Source organism: Ursus americanus, chromosome 26 (genome assembly GCF_024610735.1).
Source record: "Ursus americanus isolate L20-20 chromosome 26, mUrsAme1.1.p, whole genome shotgun sequence".
Lineage (NCBI taxonomy): Eukaryota > Metazoa > Chordata > Mammalia > Carnivora > Ursidae > Ursus > Ursus americanus.
The window spans coordinates 42,531,992-42,554,695 of record NC_142152.1 but is presented as its reverse complement, the minus strand read 5'-3'; the positions used below and the strand labels follow the sequence as shown (position 1 = coordinate 42,554,695).

At 53.6% G+C, this 22,704-nt stretch overlaps 1 protein-coding gene and 1 long non-coding RNA gene across 2 annotated transcripts; both read left to right on the top strand.

The window, feature by feature from the left end:
- The first annotated feature begins 11,190 nt into the window (after positions 1-11,190).
- Positions 11,191-14,289, top strand: LOC148107729 (uncharacterized). Its single transcript, XR_015721732.1, has 3 exons — positions 11,191-11,430; positions 12,328-12,395; positions 14,153-14,289. It is a non-coding gene; the product is annotated as an uncharacterized LOC148107729 (long non-coding RNA).
- Positions 14,290-17,612: 3,323 nt separating this feature from the next.
- LOC148107728 (uncharacterized) lies at positions 17,613-22,168 on the top strand. The gene is made up of 4 exons (XM_087856226.1): positions 17,613-17,736; positions 18,327-18,377; positions 20,695-21,231; positions 21,786-22,168. Exons 1-3 carry the CDS (start codon positions 17,626-17,628, stop codon positions 21,223-21,225), a joined length of 693 nt encoding a protein of 230 aa, XP_087712352.1. The 5' UTR covers positions 17,613-17,625; the 3' UTR covers positions 21,226-21,231; positions 21,786-22,168.
- The last annotated feature ends 536 nt before the right edge of the window (positions 22,169-22,704 follow it).

Here is a 22,704-nt window from a genome sequence, read left to right as displayed (position 1 = left end):
AGACATGAATTTAGCGAAGTCCTAAGTTAGGAAGATAATACACAAAAACCTACTGAACTTAGGCCAGCATCAAACAATTGTTAAATCTTTAAAAATTAATTCAGGGACACCCGGGTGTCAGTTGGTTAAGCGTCTGACCCTTGATTTCGGCTCAGGTCACAATCAGGGTCGTGACTTCAAGCCCCGCCTCAGGCTTGGGGGGAGTCTGATTTTCCCCCTTTCCCTGGGTTTGTGCCCCCCCCCAGCTCGCTCGCTCTCTCAAATCTTAGAAAAGCGTTCATAGTATACAAAACAAATTTTATGAAAGGTGTTGCAGGACCTGTTGATAACCAACGAGCTGCCGAGCTTTACCATTTGACATCCCGACGACTGGAGAGTGTCCAGTGACGGGCGACATCCCTAAGCTGTGGATTCTCATCAGAAGCCTGACACTTGGTGAAAAGACAGAACAAACTCCATACTCCACAGTTTCATTTTCATAAAGTTCTAGAAAAGGCAGGAAGTGGCTCAATGGGTTGCCCAGGGCCAGAAGTCCTGGTGGGGGTTGCCAGGGGCGGAGTTTGGGGAGCAGTGGAAGTCCAGAAACCTGATGAGCTGATGACTGCATGATGATATTAAAATCCAATGAGCTTGGGACGCCCGGGTGGCTCAGTCGGTGAAGCATCTGCCTTCCACTCAGGTCATGATCTCAGGGTCTTGGGATCAAGCCCCGCATCAGGCTCCCTGCTCAGCAGAAAGCCTGCTTTTCCCTCTCCCCCTCCCCCTGCTTGTGTTCCCTCTCTTGCTGTCTCTCTCTCTCTGTCAAATACATAAAATATTTGAAGAGGAAAGAAGAAAGGAAAAGAAAAAAAAGAAAGGAAAAACAGTAATGCCTGATAGAGCTGTCTGGCGCTTTCTAGGTGGCGGGCTTCCCAGGTGCCGGGTGTTGAGCAAGAGCTGAGTGGAGCAGCTTTTCCGAGCAAGGGGCTCCGCCTCCCGGGGCCTTTCCCGCCTGGCCTAGAGCTTAGCTCCCCCAGGCTCGCCCCTACCACACACTCCGGGGTGTGATGGAGCCGCAGCCTGAGCCTCCTGTCCTCCAGGAGGTTTTCCTCCACTACCTCTGCCCTCCTTATCCCTCGGTCGTCTCCATTTCTAGGAGCTCCTCGCAGGCACACGTTCCCCAGGTTTGTATCGAACAGCCGAGAGCGAGGCCCCACAGGTGAACCGCGTCATGCGGAAGGCCAGCTAAGCCACGGCAGCTGGCACGAAGGCCGGAGGGCTCCCGCTGAGGTACGAGCACGCCAAGGAGGGGCTCTGCTGGCGGGGCAGGGTCTGGGGAAGCTTCTAGAAGGGACTGACTGTTGCGGTAAAGCTGACCTGATCTCAGCAAGGAGGAGAGGGGAAGGAGGGACCGTGCCTCACCAGGCTTGAGAGCTGGACACTCGGCCTGGGAAAGGGACCTGCGCACAGGCTGACTGACGAGAGAGCTGGAGGTGACCGTGGGTAACTGTGTGCCCTGGACGCTGGCCATGAGCCCCAGCCTCGGACCAGAGACTGGCTGGCAGCGCACCTGGTGGGAAGGCGGTAGCCGGTGGGCAGCGTCTTCAAAATGGCGGGGCCTGTGCCCACTTCTTGAGGCAGGTCTTTCCCACCGGGAACTGGTGAGGCAGTTCCACCATCTTGGCGCTGTTTTCGTGCCGGGGCCACACTAGCCCAGCCTGTCCCACCTGCGGGGCTGAGGGAGGCCCGGCGGAGGCTGAGAGCATGCCAGCTGCCCCACGGTGCTCCCCCTGCACCTCCCAGGCCGGGGACCGAGGTCGGGGATGAAAGTTCCAGGCGCGGCTCTGCCTCCTGAGATGGCAGTTCAGGAAGAGCTGATCCGACCAGTCCTGAGTTTGAATTACAGACGTTTCTGTTTTGTTCGATGTCTGTCCAGTACGTGGGAGGCAATTAAATATTTCTTAATAAATTGGCCAAAGCATTTCAGTTTACAAACGCTCCTCAATTTCTTCTATTTATTTCTAACTTTTATTTTGGAATGTCCTAAACACATGCAAAAGTAGGGGGCAGAGACTAAGACATGTTGGTGAGGAAGTGGAGGAATTGGAACTTCCTACCCGGCCGCTGGGAATGTGGAACGGAGCCGTTCTGGAAAACAGTCTGGCAGTTCCTCAAAAAATTAAACATAGATTGACCATTGGATCCAGCAACTCCAGCTAGGCGTCTACCCAGGAGAGATGAAAACATCTGCAAAAACACACACACACATTTCCATAGCGTTATTCAGAAAAGCCAAAAGGTAGGAACAAACCACATGTCCATCAACAGAGGTACGGATAAACCAAACGTAGAGATCCATACAATGGAGTATTATTCCAAATATTATGTATATATTATATATATTTAATTTATTTGACAGCACAAGCAGGGGGAGCGGCAGAGGGAGAAGCAGACGTCCCACTGAGCAGGGAGCTTGACGTGGGGCTGAATCCCAGGACCCTGGGATCATGACCTGAGCCGAAGGCAGACACTTAACTGACTGAGCACCCAGGCACCACTCCAAATATTGTATTCCTGTCGTAAAAAGGTGCATACGAAGTACTGATCCATGTCATGCTAGGGACGAAACTCGACAACATGTAAGTGAAAGAACAGTCACAAAAGGCCACCGGTGTATCGTATGATCCATTTGTATGAAATTTCCAGAGCAGGCAAATCCACGGAGCCAGAAGGAGGGGGCGTGGTTCCCAGGGGCTGCAGCGAGGGGCGTGGGGAGTGACTGCTAATGACTACAGAGTTTCTTTTTGAGGTGATCAGAGTGTTCTAGAATTGATTGTGGGGGTGGTTGCACAACTGCTCTCTCTCTCAAATAAGTCTTTAAAAATAAAAAATAATAATTAAAAACATCACTGATCTGTACCCTTTAAATGGATGATTTGTATAGTATATGAATCCTATCTCAATAAAGTTGTTTTTATTTTTCTTTAAGATTTTATTTATGTATTTTAGAGAGAGAGAGAGAGCATGCGCACGGGGGGAGGGCAGAGGGAGAGAGAGACAGAGACGTTGAGCGTGGAGCCCAACGCGGGGCTCGATCCCACGGCCCTGAAGTCACAACCTGAGCCACAACCAAGAGTCAGACGCTTAACTGAGCCACCCAGACGCCCCAATAAGGCCGTTGTTTTTAAAATGTAGAATGAGTACAGTGGTCCCACAAAAATTACACTAGTACCGTGTGATCCGCGATTTCACTTCCAGGTATATACTCAGAAGCGACGGCAGGGACTCGAACAGCCACGGGCACACCTGCGTTTAGGGCAGCATTGCTCACAGTGGCCAAGAGGCAGGAGCAACCCAGATGTCCCCGCACGGGATGAAGGGCTCGACGGCGTGTGGTCCACCGGATAATGGAATCGCGCTCCGTATTAACCGCGAAGGGCAGTCGGACACAGGCTACGTTACGAGGTGGGTGAACACTGCGGATGGCCTTGAAGAGGTTCCGCCGAGCGGAAGGACAGGCGCTGTGTGCTTGCACCGCTCCGGGTCCCTAGAGGGGTCAGAGTCCCCGAGACAGGACGACGGCGGGCGCCGGGCTGCGGCGGGCGGGGCAGGGGAGTGAGTGCTTAACGCTGGCGGAGTTTGGTTTGGGCAGATGAAGAAGTTCCAGGGGTGGGTGGCACTGGGAACGTGCTTCATGCACACTTTAAAAGGGTCAGAATGGCAAATTTCAGGTCACATATTCTAACACGCACGACGTAGGAGTTGGCTCTCGAGCCTCCGCGTACCCATCGGCCCGTGGCAGCGATTGCTGCGGGTTCAAAGCCGAGCCTGGACTCTTGGGAGGATGGGATCCTTATCAGTCCCTCCTGGGAGAGGAGGACCTGGAGTGGCGGGTGGTCCTGTGGCGAGGAAGAGCTGGAAGCACGGACGGACGGACGGACGGACAGACGGTATCTTCCAGCACCCACTTCCCACAGGCTTCTTCCCACACCAGCTTCCCCAGAGAGCCCATTCGAAGCGTGTGGCTGGCTGAGCCTCGTCACCTGGGGGTGGCCCAGCACCAAGGGGTGTCCCCAGAACGTCGGTCAGCAACCCAAAACTGACAGCCTTCCTCTCTCGAGGCCTTCACGCTCCTCCGCCTGGGATTGCCTTGTTTTTTCCTCTTTTTTTAAGATTTCATTTATTTATTTGAGAGAGAGAGAGAGCACACAAGCAGGGGAGAGGGGTAGAGGGAGAAGCAGGCTTCCCGCTGAGCAGGGAGCCCAGTGCAGAACTCGATCCCAGGACCCTGGGATCATGATCTGAGCCGAAGGCAGACGCTTAACGACTGAGCCCCCCGGCGCCCCTCCCTCGTCTTGTTTCTCGGTTGTGGTAAAATGTACAGAACACGCGATTGCCCTGTAAGCGCGCAGCTCAGCGGCAACAGCTACGTCCGAGCTGTCGTGCAACCGTCACCCCCGTCGCCTGCGAAAACCGCCGCCCCGGCCTGTGAAGCGGTAACTTGCCGCTAACGGTCTCCGCGCCCCCTGCACCAGCTAAATCCCGCCGACCGCCTCTACAGTAGGGGGCGTCCTTCAGAAAAGCCCCGCCGCACCCTCCGCGCCCTCTCCCTTTCTCTCTGGCGTCCCTCCCCTCGTCCCGCAACGATGAGCTCACCGCCGGTCTGCCCGCGAAGGAGGGCACGTGCCCAGCGTGCCCGGCGCGCCCGATACGCTCGTGGGGTGGATAACTGGCGGATAGACTGGCATCGCCGGCTTTCCGTGTGGATGGCAATCTGTTTACATAATTCTGTATGATTTGGGAAGCTTTCGTTCTGTTTGCTAAGCCTTCAAGATCTACTCAAACCTCTGCAAGTGTGATTACAGATCATTCTTCTATAGGAAGGAACATCGCTTCGCCTCCCTGGGAAGAACATTCCAGGAAGCAGAGCTTTGAGTGAGTCACAGTGTATTAATAGCACATCAGACTCTGAGCAAAGATTCCGTGATGTTGTCAGGAAGCCAACGGGCTGAGCATATGGTCTGCCCAGCGTCTCTGTCCGCTTGGAACACACGTTAGCTTCTTAGGAAAGTGCTCTGAGGCCTCCACACTTAACCACGGACGTCCTAGAGCTTCACGTATACTCCAAAACACAACACTCTCCCTTTTTTTAAATTGCAGATTTAAAAAAAATAACAAAATCAGAATTTAAAAAAAGGATAAATCATCTACCCACTTTTTTTTTTTTTTTAAGATTTTCTTTCCTTCTTTTTTTTTAAGCAGGCTTAAGTAGTTCAGTGCGGGGCTTGAACTCACAACCACTGAGGTAAAGACCTCAGCTGAGATCAAGAGTCAGGCACTTAACTGACTGAGTCCCCCAGGTGCCCCTCTTTCACTTTTTAAAAGTAATCTCTACACACAACATGGGGCTCGAACTTCCAACCCCAATGTTAAGAGTTACATGCTCCACGGACCGAGCCAGCCAGGGGCCCCTCTGCTGTGTGTGTGTGTGTGTGTGTGTGTGTGTGTGTGTGTGTGTGTAAAGCAATAGACGTTTATTAAGCAAGGATACAGAAAAAGCTCTCAGGAGTGAGAGGGGTCCCAACAGGGTTGCCAACAAGGGCCTTTAGGGTTGGTCTTTTATAGAAAGCTAGCCAGGGAACTTAAATCCTTTTAATATCTCTATTGATAACACCTTCGATGGCTTACTTCCTTCTTAGGGTCTGGTTGTTCCTTGTGGGTCACAGGGGATTATCATAAAGACACCCATCCCACACGCCTCGGGCAGGGTGGTCCGATTTGTCCCCTTATCTCTGGCTTCCCCACACCTCCCCACATATTTTGGGAATTTCTGTGAGCCTGATCACATAGCCTCCTGCCTATCTCTCCCTACCTAGTCCCACCTGTCCCTTACTCATTCCTCCCCCCGGAGTAGTAACCCTAACTCCGTTGATGGTGGCCACTCTTGCTGCTTCCTGCTGAACTGGGGCGTCGGGCTGTGCGGCAGTTAGAATCTATCCAGGGGTCAGTCCAGGGGCTCGTGGCATGGCTGCAGGGGGTCATGATGGGCCGCAAACGATACATGCATGTCAGCTGCCTGCTTTTAAAAATAGTTGAGGGGCACCTGGGTGGCTCGGTTGGTGAAACGTCTGTCTTCGGCTTGGGTCATCGTCCCAGGGTCCTGGGATCGAGTCCCGTGTGGGGCTCCCTGCTCAGTGGGAAGCCTACGTCTCCCTCTCCCTCTGTCGGCTGCTCACCCTGCTTCTGTTCTCTCTCTCTCTGTCAAGTAAATAAATAAAATCTTTAAAAAAATAAAATATAAAAAAAATTGAATGGACAAAGACAATAAAACACTTAGTATATGAATCCCATTCCCTGCGGATATAGAAAATTCTGCTATTTTGCAAGTCCCCTGCATCCTATGGATTCTTCCGGCTCCATGTCCTCCCTTAGACTGAAAGTTCAGCAGACGTGTGAGAAGATGCCTGGTGATCACAAAAGGGGAACCAAGCACAAGGAGGGACATTTTATACCCATCAGAAAGGCAGAAATTTAAGTCTGACATGACCACATTTCGGCTGGAGTCTGACAAATGGGTACTTGACTCTCTTGTACCCCTGGTGGGAGTATGAACCGATAGTTACTCCAGAGAGCAATTGGGTGCATGTGATGAAAAACTTCCCCTTCTTGGTTGGTGCTGGAGAAAGTCTTACCCACCTGCACAAGGAGAAACGTACATGGGGCGCCTGGGGGCTCAGTTGGTTAAGCGTCCGTTTCAGGGTTGTGGGATTGAGCCCCACATAAGGCTCTGCGCTGGGGCATGGAGCCTGGTTAAGATTCTAAGATTCTCTCCCCCGCCCCACCGCCCCCCAGCTTTGGTGCATGCATGCGCGCTCTCTCTCTCTCTCACTCTCTCAAAAGAAAAAAAGGAGAAACATACAAGAATGTTCTTTGCAAGATTGTAGTATGGAAACTTTGAACATAGCCTCAATATCCAATAACAGGAGATGGTCTTGGTAAATCTAGTTAATAGGAAATACAGGGGAGGGGGATAGAGGGACAAGCTAAACAACGCTTTGAGGAAGCAGCCAAACAAATCCAGAAGATTCTGCAGGATATTCGGTCTCTTCCACAAATCAGTGCCCTTAAAACAAAACAACTCTAGGTTAAAGGAGACTTAAGGAATATACCCGGTCTAAGCCTAAAGCCCTGCTGGCTCCATGGGGCAGGCAGGGGTGTGGCCCAGTTGGGGAAGGTATTTCAGCCTGGATGGTAGCAGCTGCAGTGCTCCAGCTTTCCTTCCTGGGGCTCCGATTCCCCAGTAGACCTTCAATTTTCCTTACTATGCTCTTTATTTCCTTAGTTCTTTCTTTCTGGCTCTACATATTCCTTATTTTGCTTTTTTTCATTTTCTATGATGTGACTTTCAAAGGTACAAAGTAGGTGGAAGAATATGGAACCTCACGTGCCTCTCATTGTCAGACAACGGTCATGGCCAGTTGGGCCCATCCACACCCCATCAACTCCCCCACTTAATCTGTATTTCATATTTTTTCTCTTTCTTTTTTTTAGAGGGAGAGTGTGCACAAGCAGGAGAGGGAGCAGAGGGAGAGAAAGAATCTTTGTTTCTTTTTTAAAGATTTTATTTATTTATTTGACACAGAAAGAGAGAACACAAGCAGGGGGAGCAGCAGAGGCCGAGGGAGAAACAGGCTCCTGGCTGAGCAGGGAGCCCTCTTCAGGGCTCGATCCCAGGACCCTGGGATCATGTCCTGAACTGAAGGCAGACACTTAACCAACCGAGCCACCCAGGCGCTCGAGAATCTTTTTTTTTTTTTTTTTAAGATTTATTTATTTATGGGGCACCTGGGTGGCTCAGTCAGTTGAGCATCTGATTTAAACTCAGGTCATGATCTCAGGGTCCTGGGATCCAGCCCTGTGTTGGGCTCTGTGCTCAGCAGGGAATCTGCTTGTCCCTCTCCATTCTCCCTCTGCCCCTCTCCCTACTCATGCTCTCTTGCTCTCTCTCTCTCAAATAAATAATTTTTTTAAATAAAAGAAAAAATAAGATTTACTTATTTATTTTAGAGGACAGAGAGAGAGAATGGGGGAGGGGCAGTGGGAGAGGAGCAGATCTCAAGCAGACTCCCTGCCGAGTGCGGGATGTGACACAGGGCTCAGTCTCACGATGCTGAGATCACAACCTGAGCTGAAATCAAGAGTTGGATGCTTAACTGAGCCACTCAGGTGTCTCTCATCTTTTCCTTAACATACCTTCATAGCTCAAACATAATCAAGGCACTTGGCACTATAATTAAATGCAAAATTAAAAACAAGACAGGATATCATGCCCACCACGTCGATTCAACACCGTACTGGAGATTCGAGCCAGGGCAGTCAGTCAAATAAATAAATAAAAGGCATCCTGATTGGACAGGAAGGAGTATGAATTATCTCTATTTGCAGATGACAAAATCTTGTCTATAGAAAACACTAAGAAGAATAGATGCTCACACACCCTTATTAGAACAGCCGGTTCAGCAAGGTGTTAGGGTACAACATCCATATACAAAAATCTATCGTGTTTTTAAAGGAGATTTTATTTGCGAGAGAGAGAGAGAGAGAGAGAGAGAGAGAGCAAGCGCAGGGGGTGGGGAGGGGAGAAGCAGGCTCCTCACTGAGCAGGGAACTTGATGTGGGGCTCAATCCCAGGACCTGGGACTATAATCGCAGCTTAACTGACTAAGCCACCCAGGTGCCCCTGTATTTCTTTTTTTTTTTTTTTTAAGATTTTATTAATTTATTTGGTAGAGAGAGAGCATGAACAGGGGGAGGGGCAGAGGGAGATGGAGAGGGAGACTTCCCCACTGAGCAGTGAGTCTGACATGGGGCTCGATCCCAGGACCCTGGGGTCATCACCTGAGCTGAAGGCAGATGTGTAACCAACTGAGCCACCCAGGTGCCCAAATCTATTGTATTTGTACACACTAACAATCAACAGTCCAAAAATAAAACTGAGAAAGAGCTCCACTTACAGTAGCATCAAAGAGAATAAAATACTTAGCAATACATTTAAGAAACACAGGACTTGCACACTGAAAACTAAAACATTGTTGAAAGAAATTAAAGAAGACCTAATGAAAAGACATCCTATGTTCATGAATCGGAAGACTCAGTATTGTGTTTTACTGCAGCTGACGCACAATGTTACATTAGTTTCAGGTGTACCGTAGTGATCCCACAAGTCTGTTGGTTACACTGTGCTCGCCACAGTGTAGCTCCCATCTGCCACCATGCAACGCTATTACAGTACCTTTGACTGTATTCCCTGTGCTGTACCTTTTGTCCGCTTGACTTATTCATTCCACAACTGGGCTCTGTATCTCCCACTCCCCTTCACCTGTCTTGCCCATCCCTCCACCTCCTCTCTGGCAAATACCAATTTGTTTTCTGTATTTATGGATCTCTTTCTGCTTTTTTTTTTTCATTTGTTTTTTACATTCCCCATATAAGTGAAGTCATATGGTATTTGTCTTTTTCCATCTGACTTATTTTACTTCGCATAATACCATCTAGGTCCATCCATATTGTCATAAATGGCCAGATCTCTTTCTTTTTTATGGCCAAGTAATACCCCATTGTGTGTATGTGTGTATACACACACACACACACACACACACACATATATACATACAACTTTTTTAAAGGTTTTATTTATTTGTCAGAGCTAGAGAGAGAGCACAAGCAGGGGGAGTGACAGGCAGAGGGAGAAGCAGGCTCCCTGCTGAGCAAGGAGCCCGATGCAGGACTTGATCTGAGGACCCCAGGATCATGACCCAAGCCAAAGGCAGACGCTTAACCGACTGAGACACCCAGGTGTCCCATATACATCTTCTTTATCTGTTGATGGACACTTGGGTGGCTTCCATAATTTGGCTATTGTAAATAATGTTGCAATAAACATAGGGGTGCATATATCTTTTCAAATTAGTGTTTTTGTTTTCTTTGTGCAAATACCCAGTAGTGGGATCACTAGATCAGGTGGTATTTCTACCTTTAATATTTTGAGGCCCCTCCACACTGTTTTCCGCAGTGGCTGCATTGATTTATATTCCCACCAACAGTGCACGAGGGTTCCTTGTTCTCCACCTCCTTGCCAAAACTTATTTCTTGTCTTTTTTGATACTAGCCGTTCTGACACACGTAAGGCGATAGGTCACTGTGGCTCTGATTCGTATTTCCCTGATGATTAGTGATGTCGAGCATCTGACACAATATTGTTAAGACGGCAATACTACTCAAATCAGCCTACAGATTCAACACAATCCTTATCAAAATCCCAGCTGGCGTTTTTGCAGACATTGACAAGCAGGTCCTAAAATTCACATGGAAATGCAAGGGACCCAGAAGGGCCAAACAATTGTGAAAAAGGACAAAGTTGGAAGACCCACACTTCCTGACTTCAAAAATCACTAAAAAAAACCCAAAAAACAAAAAACCCTAGTGAGTTCACAGCTAACATGATTTATGGCATATTCAATTCACCAATAGCTATGATTCATTCAAAATATATACATATATTTTTAAAGATTTTATTTATTTGAGAGTGAGAGAGAGCAAGAGTGAGCAGAGGGGAGTGTTAGAGGGAGAAGCAGAGTCCTCCACTGTGCAGTGTGTCTCACGTGGGCCTTGGTCCCTGGACCCTGCTATCATCACCTGAGCCGAAGGCAACGCTTAAGAGACTGAGCCACCCAGGTGCCCCTCAAAATATATTTTTGAGCAGTTACTGAGCTGGGCAACGTGGGGTAAGGGTGGGGGGAGGGGCCTTGGGTTTGGAACCCCTAGGCTCATCCACCAGTCTTGTGAACCAGTAGAAATTCATAGGCAACTTCTGCACGGGCTGATCTGGCCTGCTATGGGAACGCAGAGGAGGGGTTCCAAACCAAGACTTCGAGGTCCAGGAAGGCTTCCTGGAGGAGGTGCCAAACTCAGCTCCAAAGGCTGAGAAAGCCAGAGGTGTGGCGGGGTGAAGAAAGCGTTTCCCCAGAGAACTCGGGGCTGTGGGCGGTTGGGAGCGGAGGGGGCTTGGCGCCATCCCGAATCTGGAAGGAGGGGTGGGAGTGGCTGCAGCCGTGGGGCGGGAGCAGTTCTCAGGTACTGCTGGAGGCGGGCGCCGGGTCGGCGCGTTAAAAGGCTTGGACGTCACCGCGGGGCACAGGGGAGTCACTCAAGGTTTTGTGACAAAACCATGTCCGTAGACAGGCTTCCCTGGCCGCGAGCGGAGCGCGGGAGGGCGGATCCGAGCCGCGGGGCGCAGGGGCGCGGGCGCCCAGTGTCCTCGGCCGGGCGGGAGGGGCGGCTCGCGAGGTCGCCGCGGAGATGGCTGTGACATCACACAGGTCCGGTCCGTAGACCCCCTTCGGGGCTCGGCGACGATCACTCTGGGAACAAAATGGACGTGCTATTCAGAAGGTGAGTCTGCAGTGGCCGACCCATGCCCTGCGCGCCCGACCTCGGCGGCATCGCCCCGGCCCACCTCGCCTGAGCCCACTCCCGGTGGCCCCGACTTGAGTGACAGCACGCCCTACCCGGAGGCGCCCTCGGGAGCCAGTTCCTCGCTACTTCGGCGGCTGCTTTTCCGGCCCAGCCCCGCCCCGGGCAGGTGGGCTGCTGGCCGGGCGGGGCGCCGCTAAAGCGCGTGGGCAAGAAGGGGCCGAGGTAGCTGGGTCTAGAGTCTACGTGGGGGCCCTTGCCCCGTGGCCGTGAGGCCAGCCTTCCCTGTGCGGGGGGGGGATGGTGCCCCACCCTGGGTCTGGAGTCCCTGCCTTGGAGACCGTCCCCCCACCTTTTCTTTCCCCTGATGGAGGAACATCCCATCTTCCAGGAGTCAGACCTGCAGGGTGGTGAGACTCTGATGGGAGGGGAGGGCTGAGGTGGGGGGGGGGTTACTCATTTCCCCCAGGCATGAAATATGAGGGATTAAGAAGGGGTGCTCCCAATCTTCTTCCAGTGGGGGAGAGGTAGGGTAAGGTGGCGGGGAGGTGGTGCTGGGTCAGCTCTGCCCAGGGTCAGGGTCGAGGGGGGGAGGGTGGCCCTGGGCTGACCCCCAGTTTGCTCTCAGGCAGTAAACGGCTTGTGCTTGAGAAGTCTGGACACGTTCCCCTTGCCCTTCAAACCCACGGGAGATCTCTAGGACACCTGGGGGTTACCCTGGGGTTCGTCTGTGCAAAGCTACACCGTATTTCTCCAAAATATTATTTTAACCTGTAGTTTCCTCTAGAGCAAACGAATTTAAAATAAGGCATAAAATCCCACTGGTCCTGTGCTCTGGCTTTTCTGTCTGACTGGCTGTTCCTGTTTTGATTGTAGAACTTTGTGGTCTGATGGGTTCTGATACAAGCCCAGGTGCTTTGGAAAGGTGGGCTCGCAAATACAAGGTAAAGTGAAAATTGGCCTCACCTGCCTCATTGAATTGTTTTCCTTCTAAAGCTTGGTCAACGCTGTCTTGAATGAGAGTTATGGCGTTTTTTCTTTTTTAAATCTCTTCACCCAGCGTGGGGTTCAAACTCACAATCCCCACGTCAAGAGTCACATTCTTTAGTGACTGAGCCAGCCGGGTGTCCCTGGAGTTACAAGATATGACCTTTTCTTTCAGGTGGCATAAGGGACAAGAGATTGCAAAATGAAAAAATCCACCGTCTTTCCTTTTCATTCTATTTCAGAATAGCACAAAAAAGTGGTCAAAATAATATCAAGTATGGTATGAAGGTGTCCATCTTAAAAATTAACACTGGTGGGGGCGCCTGGGTGGCTCACTCAGTTAAGTGTCTGACTCTTGGTTTCGGCTCAGGTCACGATGCTGTGGGGGAGAGCCTGCTTGAGGTCCCCCCCCCCCCCGCTCGCACACTCCCTCTTTCTCTAAAATAAATAAGATCTGTTAACGTTAACACTGGGGGAGAAAAAGAAAAACACCTCTGTGATTTGTACACCGAAGTGCAGACGCTAACAGCCCCGCCAAGAGCCTTACCCTACGAAGGGCGGAGCCTGTCCATTTGGAGCCGGCCGCTCCTGTTCTGCGCACGCGCAGGAAAGGGGGTAATGTCCAGTCTCGGACCTCACTTGAGACTATTACACTTCGGTGAATATTTCCTGGCCCAGGGACTCGGGTGTGAGATGAGGAAGCTGTCCCTGAAAGTGTGTCTGAAGGACAGAGTGTGCGCGGGGGGGGGGGGGGGGGGGGGGCAGGTGGCGTTTGTCCTCGGAAGCCCGACCCTTAACGGCTTCCTGCTCCCCAGGCTCCTGGGCCAGGAAAGGAGCTCAGGTACTTGAAGTCTGGACCAGATCTTAGTTTCTTTCAAGCAGGTAGAAAAACAAAGGTAGAGACCATGTTGCCACGGCCTGTCACTGCTCTAATAAAGCCAATCCTCTTAGAAACCACCTTTGGGGATGAGGAGTTTGAGAACTCTTCCAGAACAAATTTTATTCCAAGGAAACGGTGCCTGTTCTTGAACTAGGATGGTTGAGATTGATGAATATTAAGAGAGAACTTATTTATTTTTTTGAGAACTTTTTTTTTTTTTAAGATTTTATTTATTTATTCCACAGAGATACAGCCAGCGAGAGAGGGAACACAAGCAGGGGGAATGGGAGAGGAAGAAGCAGGCTCACAGCAGAAGAGCCCGATGTGGGGCTCAATCCCAGATCGCCGGGATCACGCCCTGAGCCGAAGGCAGACGCTCAACCGCTGTGCCACCCAGGCGCCCCTTGAGAACTTTTTAAAAAGGATTTTGAGAGAGCGAGCACACATGAGCAGGGGGGAGGGGCAGAGGGAGAAGCAGACCCCTCGCTAAGCAGATGCCTAACCCGGGGTTCAATTCCAAGGACCCCAGGAGTATGACCTGAGCCAAAGGCAGATGCTTAACCGACTGAGCCACCCAGATGCCCCCAGGAGAGAACTTTTTAAACAGGTTTTTCCTTTAAAACAGAAATGCAAAGTTGACTTAAGTACTGAGATCAGTTTAGTGGTTAACTTAGAGCAAACCCGATCTGAATTCTGACGTCCAGGTGGGGGATGGGCGAGGCAGCTCACCATAGTTTTTCCCTTTTTTTCCTAGATCTTGAGAGTGGACTTGCTGAGATCCTCTTTGTCAGAAGGTCATTTTGCTTGTGCTCTGTTTCTTCCTCCTTTTTGCAGAAGAGCGTCTCTCCTCACGGCTCCCCTCTTGGAAGCTGGCTTTCTGGACTTCACCTCCACCTTCCATTTCCAGCCCCCCCACTCCTGGATGCTCCCGGATTCCAGGTAGGAACCTTAGGACGCAGCTCCATTCAGCTGGGAGCCGGCTTGTGTGTGTATGTGTGTTTGTGTGTGTGTGTGTGTGTGTGTGTGTCCCACCCAGGGCCACTCTTCCTGGGCCTGGTTCCACAGCTGCAATGACAAGGGGCTGGGGCAGGTCCCAGGGAGCTGGAAACTAAGGTTAAAGAGTCTTGGGCCTGGACGGTCCCCTCTCCTGCCTCTCCGAGAAAGGAGCTTACCTCGGTCTCTGGGGCTCTGGACTGTTTGGGGAAGGATTTGGTCCATAATCTTTCTCCTCTTCCTCCCTCGTTGGCAGGCATCTCGCTTCATGATTAAAAAAAAAAAAAAGTTTTGCTATTTACTATCCAGTGTTTTCTTGAGGCACCCAAACATTGTATTTACAAAGGGAAAAAGTTAAAGCTTTGTTAGGGAAATTGGTCGGATGTTCAACTTGCAACAACTGCCAAGTGCTGCCTTGGCTCTTGGCTGGCTGGCCGCGGGTGCGTGGAATCTGGTTTCTGGCTTGGGACAAGGCAGGTCTTGGTGCACCGTGGAGCTGCGCTGAGGTGCAAATGCAGGGCACATCTGGGGGTGCCCTTGGCCCGGGATGTAGCGGGGGAGGGGTCTGTGGACTAGGCACGCACGCGTCCAGGAAAGAGCTGTTGAGCATGGACTTTGTGCCCAGTGCTGGGCCGGGCTTTGGGGACACAGCTGCGGAGAAGCCAAAAGCCCAGGTGATGGAGTGAGTCTGTTGAAAGGGGCTGCGGATCCCAGAGATAGAGCGAGAAGACCCAGAGATCGCTGGAGTGTGCTGAGGACCAGGGAGAAAAATGCAGGGGGGGTGGGGGGGGTACTGTGCGCCTGCCTGAGAAATGGAGGTAGGAGGCAGGAGGGAGGCCTTAGTGTAAAGACAGGTTCCAAGTGAGGACCGGGCCGGCTCATCCCTTGAGGTGGGGCCCCCAGCTCTGGAGGGGCGGGTGGGCAGAGGAGGGAGGAGGGATGGGGACAGGGAGGCGGGCTGCGAGGCTGCGGTGTGGCTAACCGCATGGCTCTGGGTGGAGGAAGTGGGGAGAAGTGGGATTCTGGACTCCCCGGCGGGCAGTCAACTCCGGCTGATCAGCTAGATGTGGAGTTTGGAAGAAGGGGAGTCAGGGTGATGTGAAGACTGTTTTAGCTTGAGAAACAAGATTCACTGGGTTGCCCTGCTCAGGCCTGCAGGACCGCGGTGGGGCAGGTTTGGGGAGATCAGCCGTCTGACCTTGGGCAAGTCAAGTTGGAAGAACCCGTTAGAGACCCCAGGGGAGCCAGCAGCGGGGCGCAGAGGTGTGGAGCTGGGAGCTGGAAACCAGGGTCACCAGAGGCTGGGGGGGCTGGGGGCCAGGTGATGTGGGTGCAGGGCACGTGTGTGGGCAGCGCGCTCAGGGTTAGAGCATAACAGGACCCGCTCCAAGGCGAGATCTGGTGGCTCTCGGGCCAGAGGTGGCGACTTCGAAACTCTTCTTTAGGAAATTCTCAAACACGCGGCATCAGGGGACGGGCTAATACCCTCCCAGCTTCGGGCAGGAAGGCCTTCCCCCACCAAGCCCAGCACCGTCCCCTGGAATCCGGAGCTCCTGTCCGGGAGCTGGGGAGGGGGGCAAGCAGCTGCAGCCTGAGCCGGCAGGGATGGGGAGGGGGTTATAGCCCGTACACCCTGGTGCAAATAGCTCAGGAGATCGAGCCCTGCCTGTCCAGGGGTAAATGCTTGCGGGCAAGTGAGTAGGAAGAAGCCTGTGTGTAGATCCGCCCAGCAGGTCCTGGGGCCCCACAGGGTGGCCCACTGAGGGGGGGGGGTGTCTGGGGAACCTCGTGCTTATTGTATTTTGTTTAATAGCTGTTGTTGTCGTTTTTAAAGATTTTATTTATTTGACATAGACACAGTGAGAGAAGGAACACAAGCAAGGAGAGTGGGAGAGGGAGAAGCAGGCTCCCCAATGAGCAAAGAGCCCGAGGCAGGGCTGGATCCCAGAACGCCGGGATCATGACCTGAGCCGAAGGCAGACGCTTAAGGCTTGAACCACCCAGGTGCCCCTAATAGTTGTTTTTTAACCACACGCATAAAATACCTTTTTATTAAAAAGTATGAGGGGCACCTGGGTGGCTCAGTTGGTTAAGCGTCTGACTCTTGATTTTGGCTCAGGTCATGACCTCGGGGTCGCAGGATCCCATGCTCGGTGGGGAGCCTGCTTCTCCCTCTGCCTCCACAGCTTTCCCTGCTTGTGTGAAATAAATAGATAAATAAATAATCTTAAAAAAAGAAAAAGAAAGAAACCTTTAACCTGGTGCCACTAGTTGTTCTAGGAAATGTGGGGTTGGTCCTGATCTGACCCTGGCCCGCACCTGGGGCAGAAAAAGGACACTCTGTCAAAACAAAATCTGAATGAAGTCAATACTGAAAAAAAATGTTTGGTTTTTGCTGGGAACCTTTCTAGCCTTTAACGTGCCAACGTGCATCGTGCTTTGGGTCTGGTTTACGGCCTTTCCTCTCTCCCTGCCCTGTGCCGGAGCCGGTGTCCCGCGGGGCCCAGTCCGGGAAAGCGGGGTGGCCACTGCGTGGAGAGGGGCCGTGTTTGTGACTGACACTCCCCTCAGGGCCTGGCGCGCGCCTTCCCATGAGGATTCTTGAGGAAAGCAAGTGACATGAAAGTCCACGGCCTCATGCTTTGGGTAAGTTTTTTTGTTTTTTAAGAGTGGATGGTGTGTCTCCTTTGGGTGCATATTTAAAAAAAAAATTTTTTTTAAGATTTTATTTATTAGAGCACGCAAGTGGGGGGGAGGCAGAGGGAGAAGCAGACTCCCCGCTGAGCAGGGAGCCCGACATGGGGCTCGATCCCAGGACCTGGGATCACGACCTGAGCCGAAGGCAGATGCTTCACTGACTGAGCCCCCCAGGCGCCCCTACATGTTGCTCTTTTATTCTTTATTGTTTTTAACAACCTCACACTTCTGGAGGGGGGACTTCCTGCGTTTCTGTCCCCTTGGGTGAGTTAGTCCCCATCCTGGGCTCACATGCTTCATCTGTTAAAATTAAGGGGGAGGACATTTAGCTGGGTGGGTGGGTTGCAGTCTGGAACTTTCAGGGTCAAGACGTGTGACCTTTCCACTGGGCTCGTGTGAGTTTCTGGGTGCACGGGGCTTTGCCCACGCTGGCGTACTGCCCGCGGGCCGTAGGACCCGCAGTACAACTCACCCCGGGGCACGTAGCTCTCACTCGGACAGACCACCCCACCGAGCAGACAGCCTTCCGGCTCCGGCCCCGCCCCCACCCCAGCCACCAGTGACCTGTGCCTTGTCCCCGTGAACTTGATGTTTTCCAGTGAAGCGAAAAGTCCGCCATGGCCGGTCTGAGGTCTGGCCGGCCCGCCTGCATCAGGGTGGCCTTCAGTGCCGTGGGCCCCGGGGCCGGCTTCCGGAGGAGCCGGAGAAACACCCCCCAGCGCTTCAAGGTGCGGCCCTGCGCTGCGCCCTCCTACGGGCGGGCGGGGAGACCCTGCGTGCCCCAGACCGCGCGTCCTTGCTCTGGGCCCGCACCCCTCCTAGGAAACTGTTCTCGGCGCTTCTTGGGAAACCTTTACGGGCCTTTCTTCCCTTCTCAAAGGCGGACGTGTTCAACCTCCTGCCTTCTAATCAAGAAAATTAGTGGGGAGGGTTCTAGAACACCTGATACCAGCCCCGGGGTCTTTGCTGAGCAAGGCCGTTGTCTGGCCTCAGCTCCTGTAAAGGAAGGGGTTAGACGGATCTAGTACCTTCCATGATCTGGGTTTAGAACGAGCGCAGGGCTCTGGATTCCCCGTGTGATGGGGACCACATCCAGCTGCAGGATCTGCCCTCTTGCCGCGTTCCCGGTTCTACTTTTCCTATTCATGGCGGCCCAGGTGTGCATTTTCGTCCCTTAAATTGGGGAGGTGCTGCTCGCGCACCCCCAAGGGCTGCCATCCTCCGGGAGCCGGGCCCTTGAACACTGAGCTGCTGTCTGCCTGCCTTCCTAGAAAGGATTATTCAGCCTTTTTTTTTTTTTTTTCTTTAATTTCCCCAGGCCAATCACAAAAAGAATCACATGGACTTAATTGAAGGTATCTGGAGAGAGGTAGGAGACAGAATGAGCTGGCAGCCACTTTCTTCGTTTGGGGGGTGGTGGAGCCGTCCCTGATTCCAAGTCGCCAGGAACAGCCACGGGGCCAACCTTGCAAGCAGGCCTTTCCGAGAGTGGCTGTGTGTTGCTCTTTTCTGCTGGGAAAGACTGGAGTTACTCTATTTTAGAAGAGGCTTCACTTTGGTATTTAAATAGATTTTCCCTTTTCAAAAAAATTTTTTAAAGATTTATTTGGGGGAGAGAGAGAGAGAGAGCATGAGTGGTGGGGGAGGGGCAGAGGAAGAACTGGACTCCCCGCTGGGCAGGGAGCCCGACTTGGGGCTCAGTCCCAGGACCTTAAGATCATGACCTGAGCTGAAGGCAGACGTTTCACCGACTGAGCCACCTGGGTGCCCCTCAAATTTTTTAAATAAGAAAAAAGACTCAAAGTAGTTTGCCTGGAATATTGACAAGACCATAAGTTTGCAATTACTCAATCTCAAAATTAATTTATTTTTTAAAGAATCCATTTTATATTTTAAAAAGACTTAATTTTTAGGGAGAGAGTGTGCACGTGCACACAAGCGTGTGGGGGAGGGAGAGAGAATCTCAAGCAGACTCCCCGCTGGGCACAGAGCTGGCTCGGGGCTTGATCTCACGGCCCTGAGATCGTGATCTAAGCTGAAATTGAGAGTGGGGTGCTCAACCAACTGAGCCTCCCAGGAGCCCCTTAAGATATCATTTTTAAGTCCTCTCTACCCCCAGTGTGAGGCTAGAACTCCTGACCCCAAGATCAAGAGCCACAGGCTCCCTGCACGGAGCTGGCCAGTCACCCCTCAACATTCATTTCTGTCAAAATCCGTAATCATTTCGGGTGTGGTTAACGCCTGGTCTCGCGGTGTCTGAGCCCCCAGGTCAGGCTGAAGAGCAGATGTTCCGTCGTTCTAACCCCAGCCGCGTGGCCAGGAACACCTGTCCGGCCAGGCCTCTCTCCGTCTGCAAGGACGGGCACTGTTGGTTTATTTGCAGGGTGAGCCCGTTACCCTCCCCACACACACCCCTAGGCTGGGCCTCACGGCTTCCTGGGGCTGCTGACTGCCCTGCAGTGGGGTCACACGATGCTGGCTCTGAATTCCAGCAAATCTGCGTAATCTGAAGGATTACGATTGCCTACGGGCAGATAACGGTATAAAGCTATTTTCATTTTTACCTTTTCTTGGGGGGGCATATGTAATGGAGTCGCCTGTCCACGGAAGAAATGAGCACCCTCGGCAGGTTTTCACTCCCCACGTGAGGTGACCCCGGGGTCCCTGCACTGGCTCAGCCCTGGGCCCTTTTTGCCTGCGGCTCCGTGAGGAGTGAAGCCCCTCTGACTGGCCAACCCGCCGGGTGACCAGTCCTCATGGGGCCCTTAGCATATCTAGGAGGAGGTCTCAACCTGGTGCTGGAAGTTCGTGGGGTGCTGCTCCCCACTGTTAGTACAGGAAGGAACAGCGGTCGGTTGCGGGGACTCAGATGTCCCCGGAGACCTTTACTGCCAGAGCCGCTCAGTCAAGAGCACAGATGCAGGAAGGGGAAAAGCTGGAGTAAGAGTTAGGAAATTCGGGTAAAGGTCCGGGGCGAGGAGCTGTGGGACTCGAGGTCCAGAAAGCTCCACGGCCCCTCAGCCAGTGGTCACGGAGGGAGAGAGAGGCTGCCATGGAGGGTGGGCTGGTCACACGGCGCACGGGCACCTTTGAAAACCGTGAACCCTGCACCTAATTGCTCGGCTCAGCGTCTGCGGGCCACCGGGGGCCGCCTGCATGTGGGGGCGCAGTGAGGGGCACGTTTCTTGCACACCCAGTCAGGGAGGAGGGAGCGAGCCAGGAACCAGCTGGTGGGAGGAAGTGAGCTCAGACCCTCCAGTGGTGGGTGGGCAGGGTGGACAGAGTTGGTGGGGCTGGTGCCCAGCACTGGGACGAGGGCTTTAAGTGATGGGACCCAGATTGGGCCCCCGGGGATGGCGGACCCTCGGGCTTTTTGGATGCAAGGGGGTATTTAGTGCACTTTTTTTAGAGATGTATTTTGAGAGGCGGGGGAAGGGAGAGGGAGAGAAGTGCACTCTGCTCTGCGTGCAGAGCCTGTGGCGGAGCTTGATCCCGTGACCCTGCGATCAGGACTGGAGCCGAGACCACGCCCACCGCACCTCCAGGCGCCCCTCCCCGAGGCAGCGAGGCAGACGCGTGGCTTGCCAACGTCAGCGATGGGAGAGAGGATTCGCGAACTCGAGGAGTGTGGTGCGCTTTCTCCTGGTGGAAATTGCTAACCGGCTCAGAAATAGTCTTGTGCTCAGTTTTTAGATCCTTTCGATGGCGATTCAGAAGACCCCTGCGGCCCTCCGGCCTCCAGCTTCAGCGACTGTCCTCTGGGTGTCGTGCGCGGCACTGTGCCTTCACACGGCCTCGGGTGCGGGAGTCCGGGCCAAGTTCGTGTGGGAGACCCTCTCTCGTCAAAAGCCCCAGACCTCCTCCCGAAAGTTGGCTGCTGGGGCCCCCCCTCCCTGGGGGCCAACGACGTGGATATGCAGCCCGCGGAGGCCAGTGGCCCTGAGGCCCGAGGGCGGGCAGCCAGGCGCTCTGGGTCGCCGGAGGACTGGGGGATGACGGAGGACCGCTGGCCCAGGGCAGCCGGGCCCGTGCTCCCTGCCGCGGGGCCCCCCGAGCCTGGCAGACGCGCGCAGAGCAGAGCCAGAGCGGTCCGGCCGCCACCCAGGCTCGGGAGCGAGAAGGACAAGGGGCCCAAGCTCACCCTCTCCAAGAGGAAACTGGAACTTCTACTTGCAGAGCCTGAGAAAAATAAGAGAAAGAGGCAGTCCGCGGCCTAGACCGAGGTGAGCGGGTTAGCTCAGGAAGCGGTGCTGACCCGAGAGGAGCCCGTTGGCCGCTAACGCCGATGGGCTTGTTTCCAACAAACACTCGCCGTTTTTAGATCTTAAATAATGGACACCTGGGTGCCCACCAACTTCGCTTAAAAATGGGTTTCCAACTGAGGAAAGGTCCTGTGTGGCTCTCACGGAACCCACCTCCCCTGAATCCGAGAACTTACTACCTATTTATGTAGCTGTAAAACGTGATTTATTTTTTTTAAACCTTGACTCCGGGTGCCCGTGGCTCTGCACCCCACCTGGATGTTTGCTCTGGGCGGGGTGGGAGTGGGGGGTAGAGGGGGCGTGTCCCGTTCTCCCGTGAACCGCCCTGCGGGTCCCATTTCCACCCCTCTCCCTGTCCGTGCGGGGTGAGGCGTCTCGAGCGGTCGGTCTTGGCTCTGTTGACATGATAACGGTCTTCATCTTGATGTGCTGACAGCTGGAAGATAACGGGGTGGTGGTGGCTCTTACCCTTTTCCCAGTTGCTGGGTTTGCTCACTGAGACTTTTGCTCCCTAGCACGCAGGACAAGCACGAGTCTGGTGCCAGCGCCGGGTGGCCGCTGCCCACACGCCCTGGGACCGTGCCGCTCCCAAGTGCCAATAAAAGGGAAGACCGCCCGAGGACCAGAGCTTCTCCTTCCTCCTGGTGGGCGGGGCGCCGAGCGAGGGGGCTGGGGTGGGGCTGGGGGTGCGCACGGGCCTGGGCGCAGGCGTTGTCTTCTCGGCCCGGCTGCGGCTCTGCCCCCTGAGGATGAGGACTGTGGCCACTGTCCGGCCTGCCCCTCCAACAGGACGGCTAATGGGTGGCCCAGAGGTGGGGGCTCCTCCCTCAGGCCCCACGGGCTGCACTTCGTGCAGGGGTGGGGCTCCCTGAGCCAGGCACTGATTCACACGGGGCTTTTGGAGGCAGCGAGTCGGTGCCTCGGGCATGCCAGGGGGGAGCGTCCACCCCAGACGTGGGGGGGCCCGCCCCCCCGCCCCCCCGGCAACGTGTCGGGTAGCTGCAGCGGCTTCCGCTCACTGCCCTTGGGGCTGGTGTCCGGTCCCCTGTTCGGGAACCTGCTCTGGATCCCCTCCCAGGATGGCGTTGTTCCTCCTGCGCTCAGGACCCTCACCTGTACTCGGGCATGGGAGGTAGGCGGGACGGATGCCCATGGTGGCCTTTCTGTGGGTTCTCCTCCTCCTTCCTCAGGCTTGGTCCCAGCTCTCAGGTGAGAGCCTACGGCCCCATTTAGGAAACTCACCTCAGAAAAGCTAAGAATCCTTCTTGGTTCAAAGACATTTAGATTCCTGATAGAACATTCCAGAACTGGGTGAAGAGAAGGCCAACTCTGGTTCCTGGGCATATCTGGAGCCTCGCGGCTCCACAGAAGCGGTCCGGGTGGGGGGCAGGGGTGGGGATTTAAGCACCCCCTCAGCCCCGGATCGTCACTCGG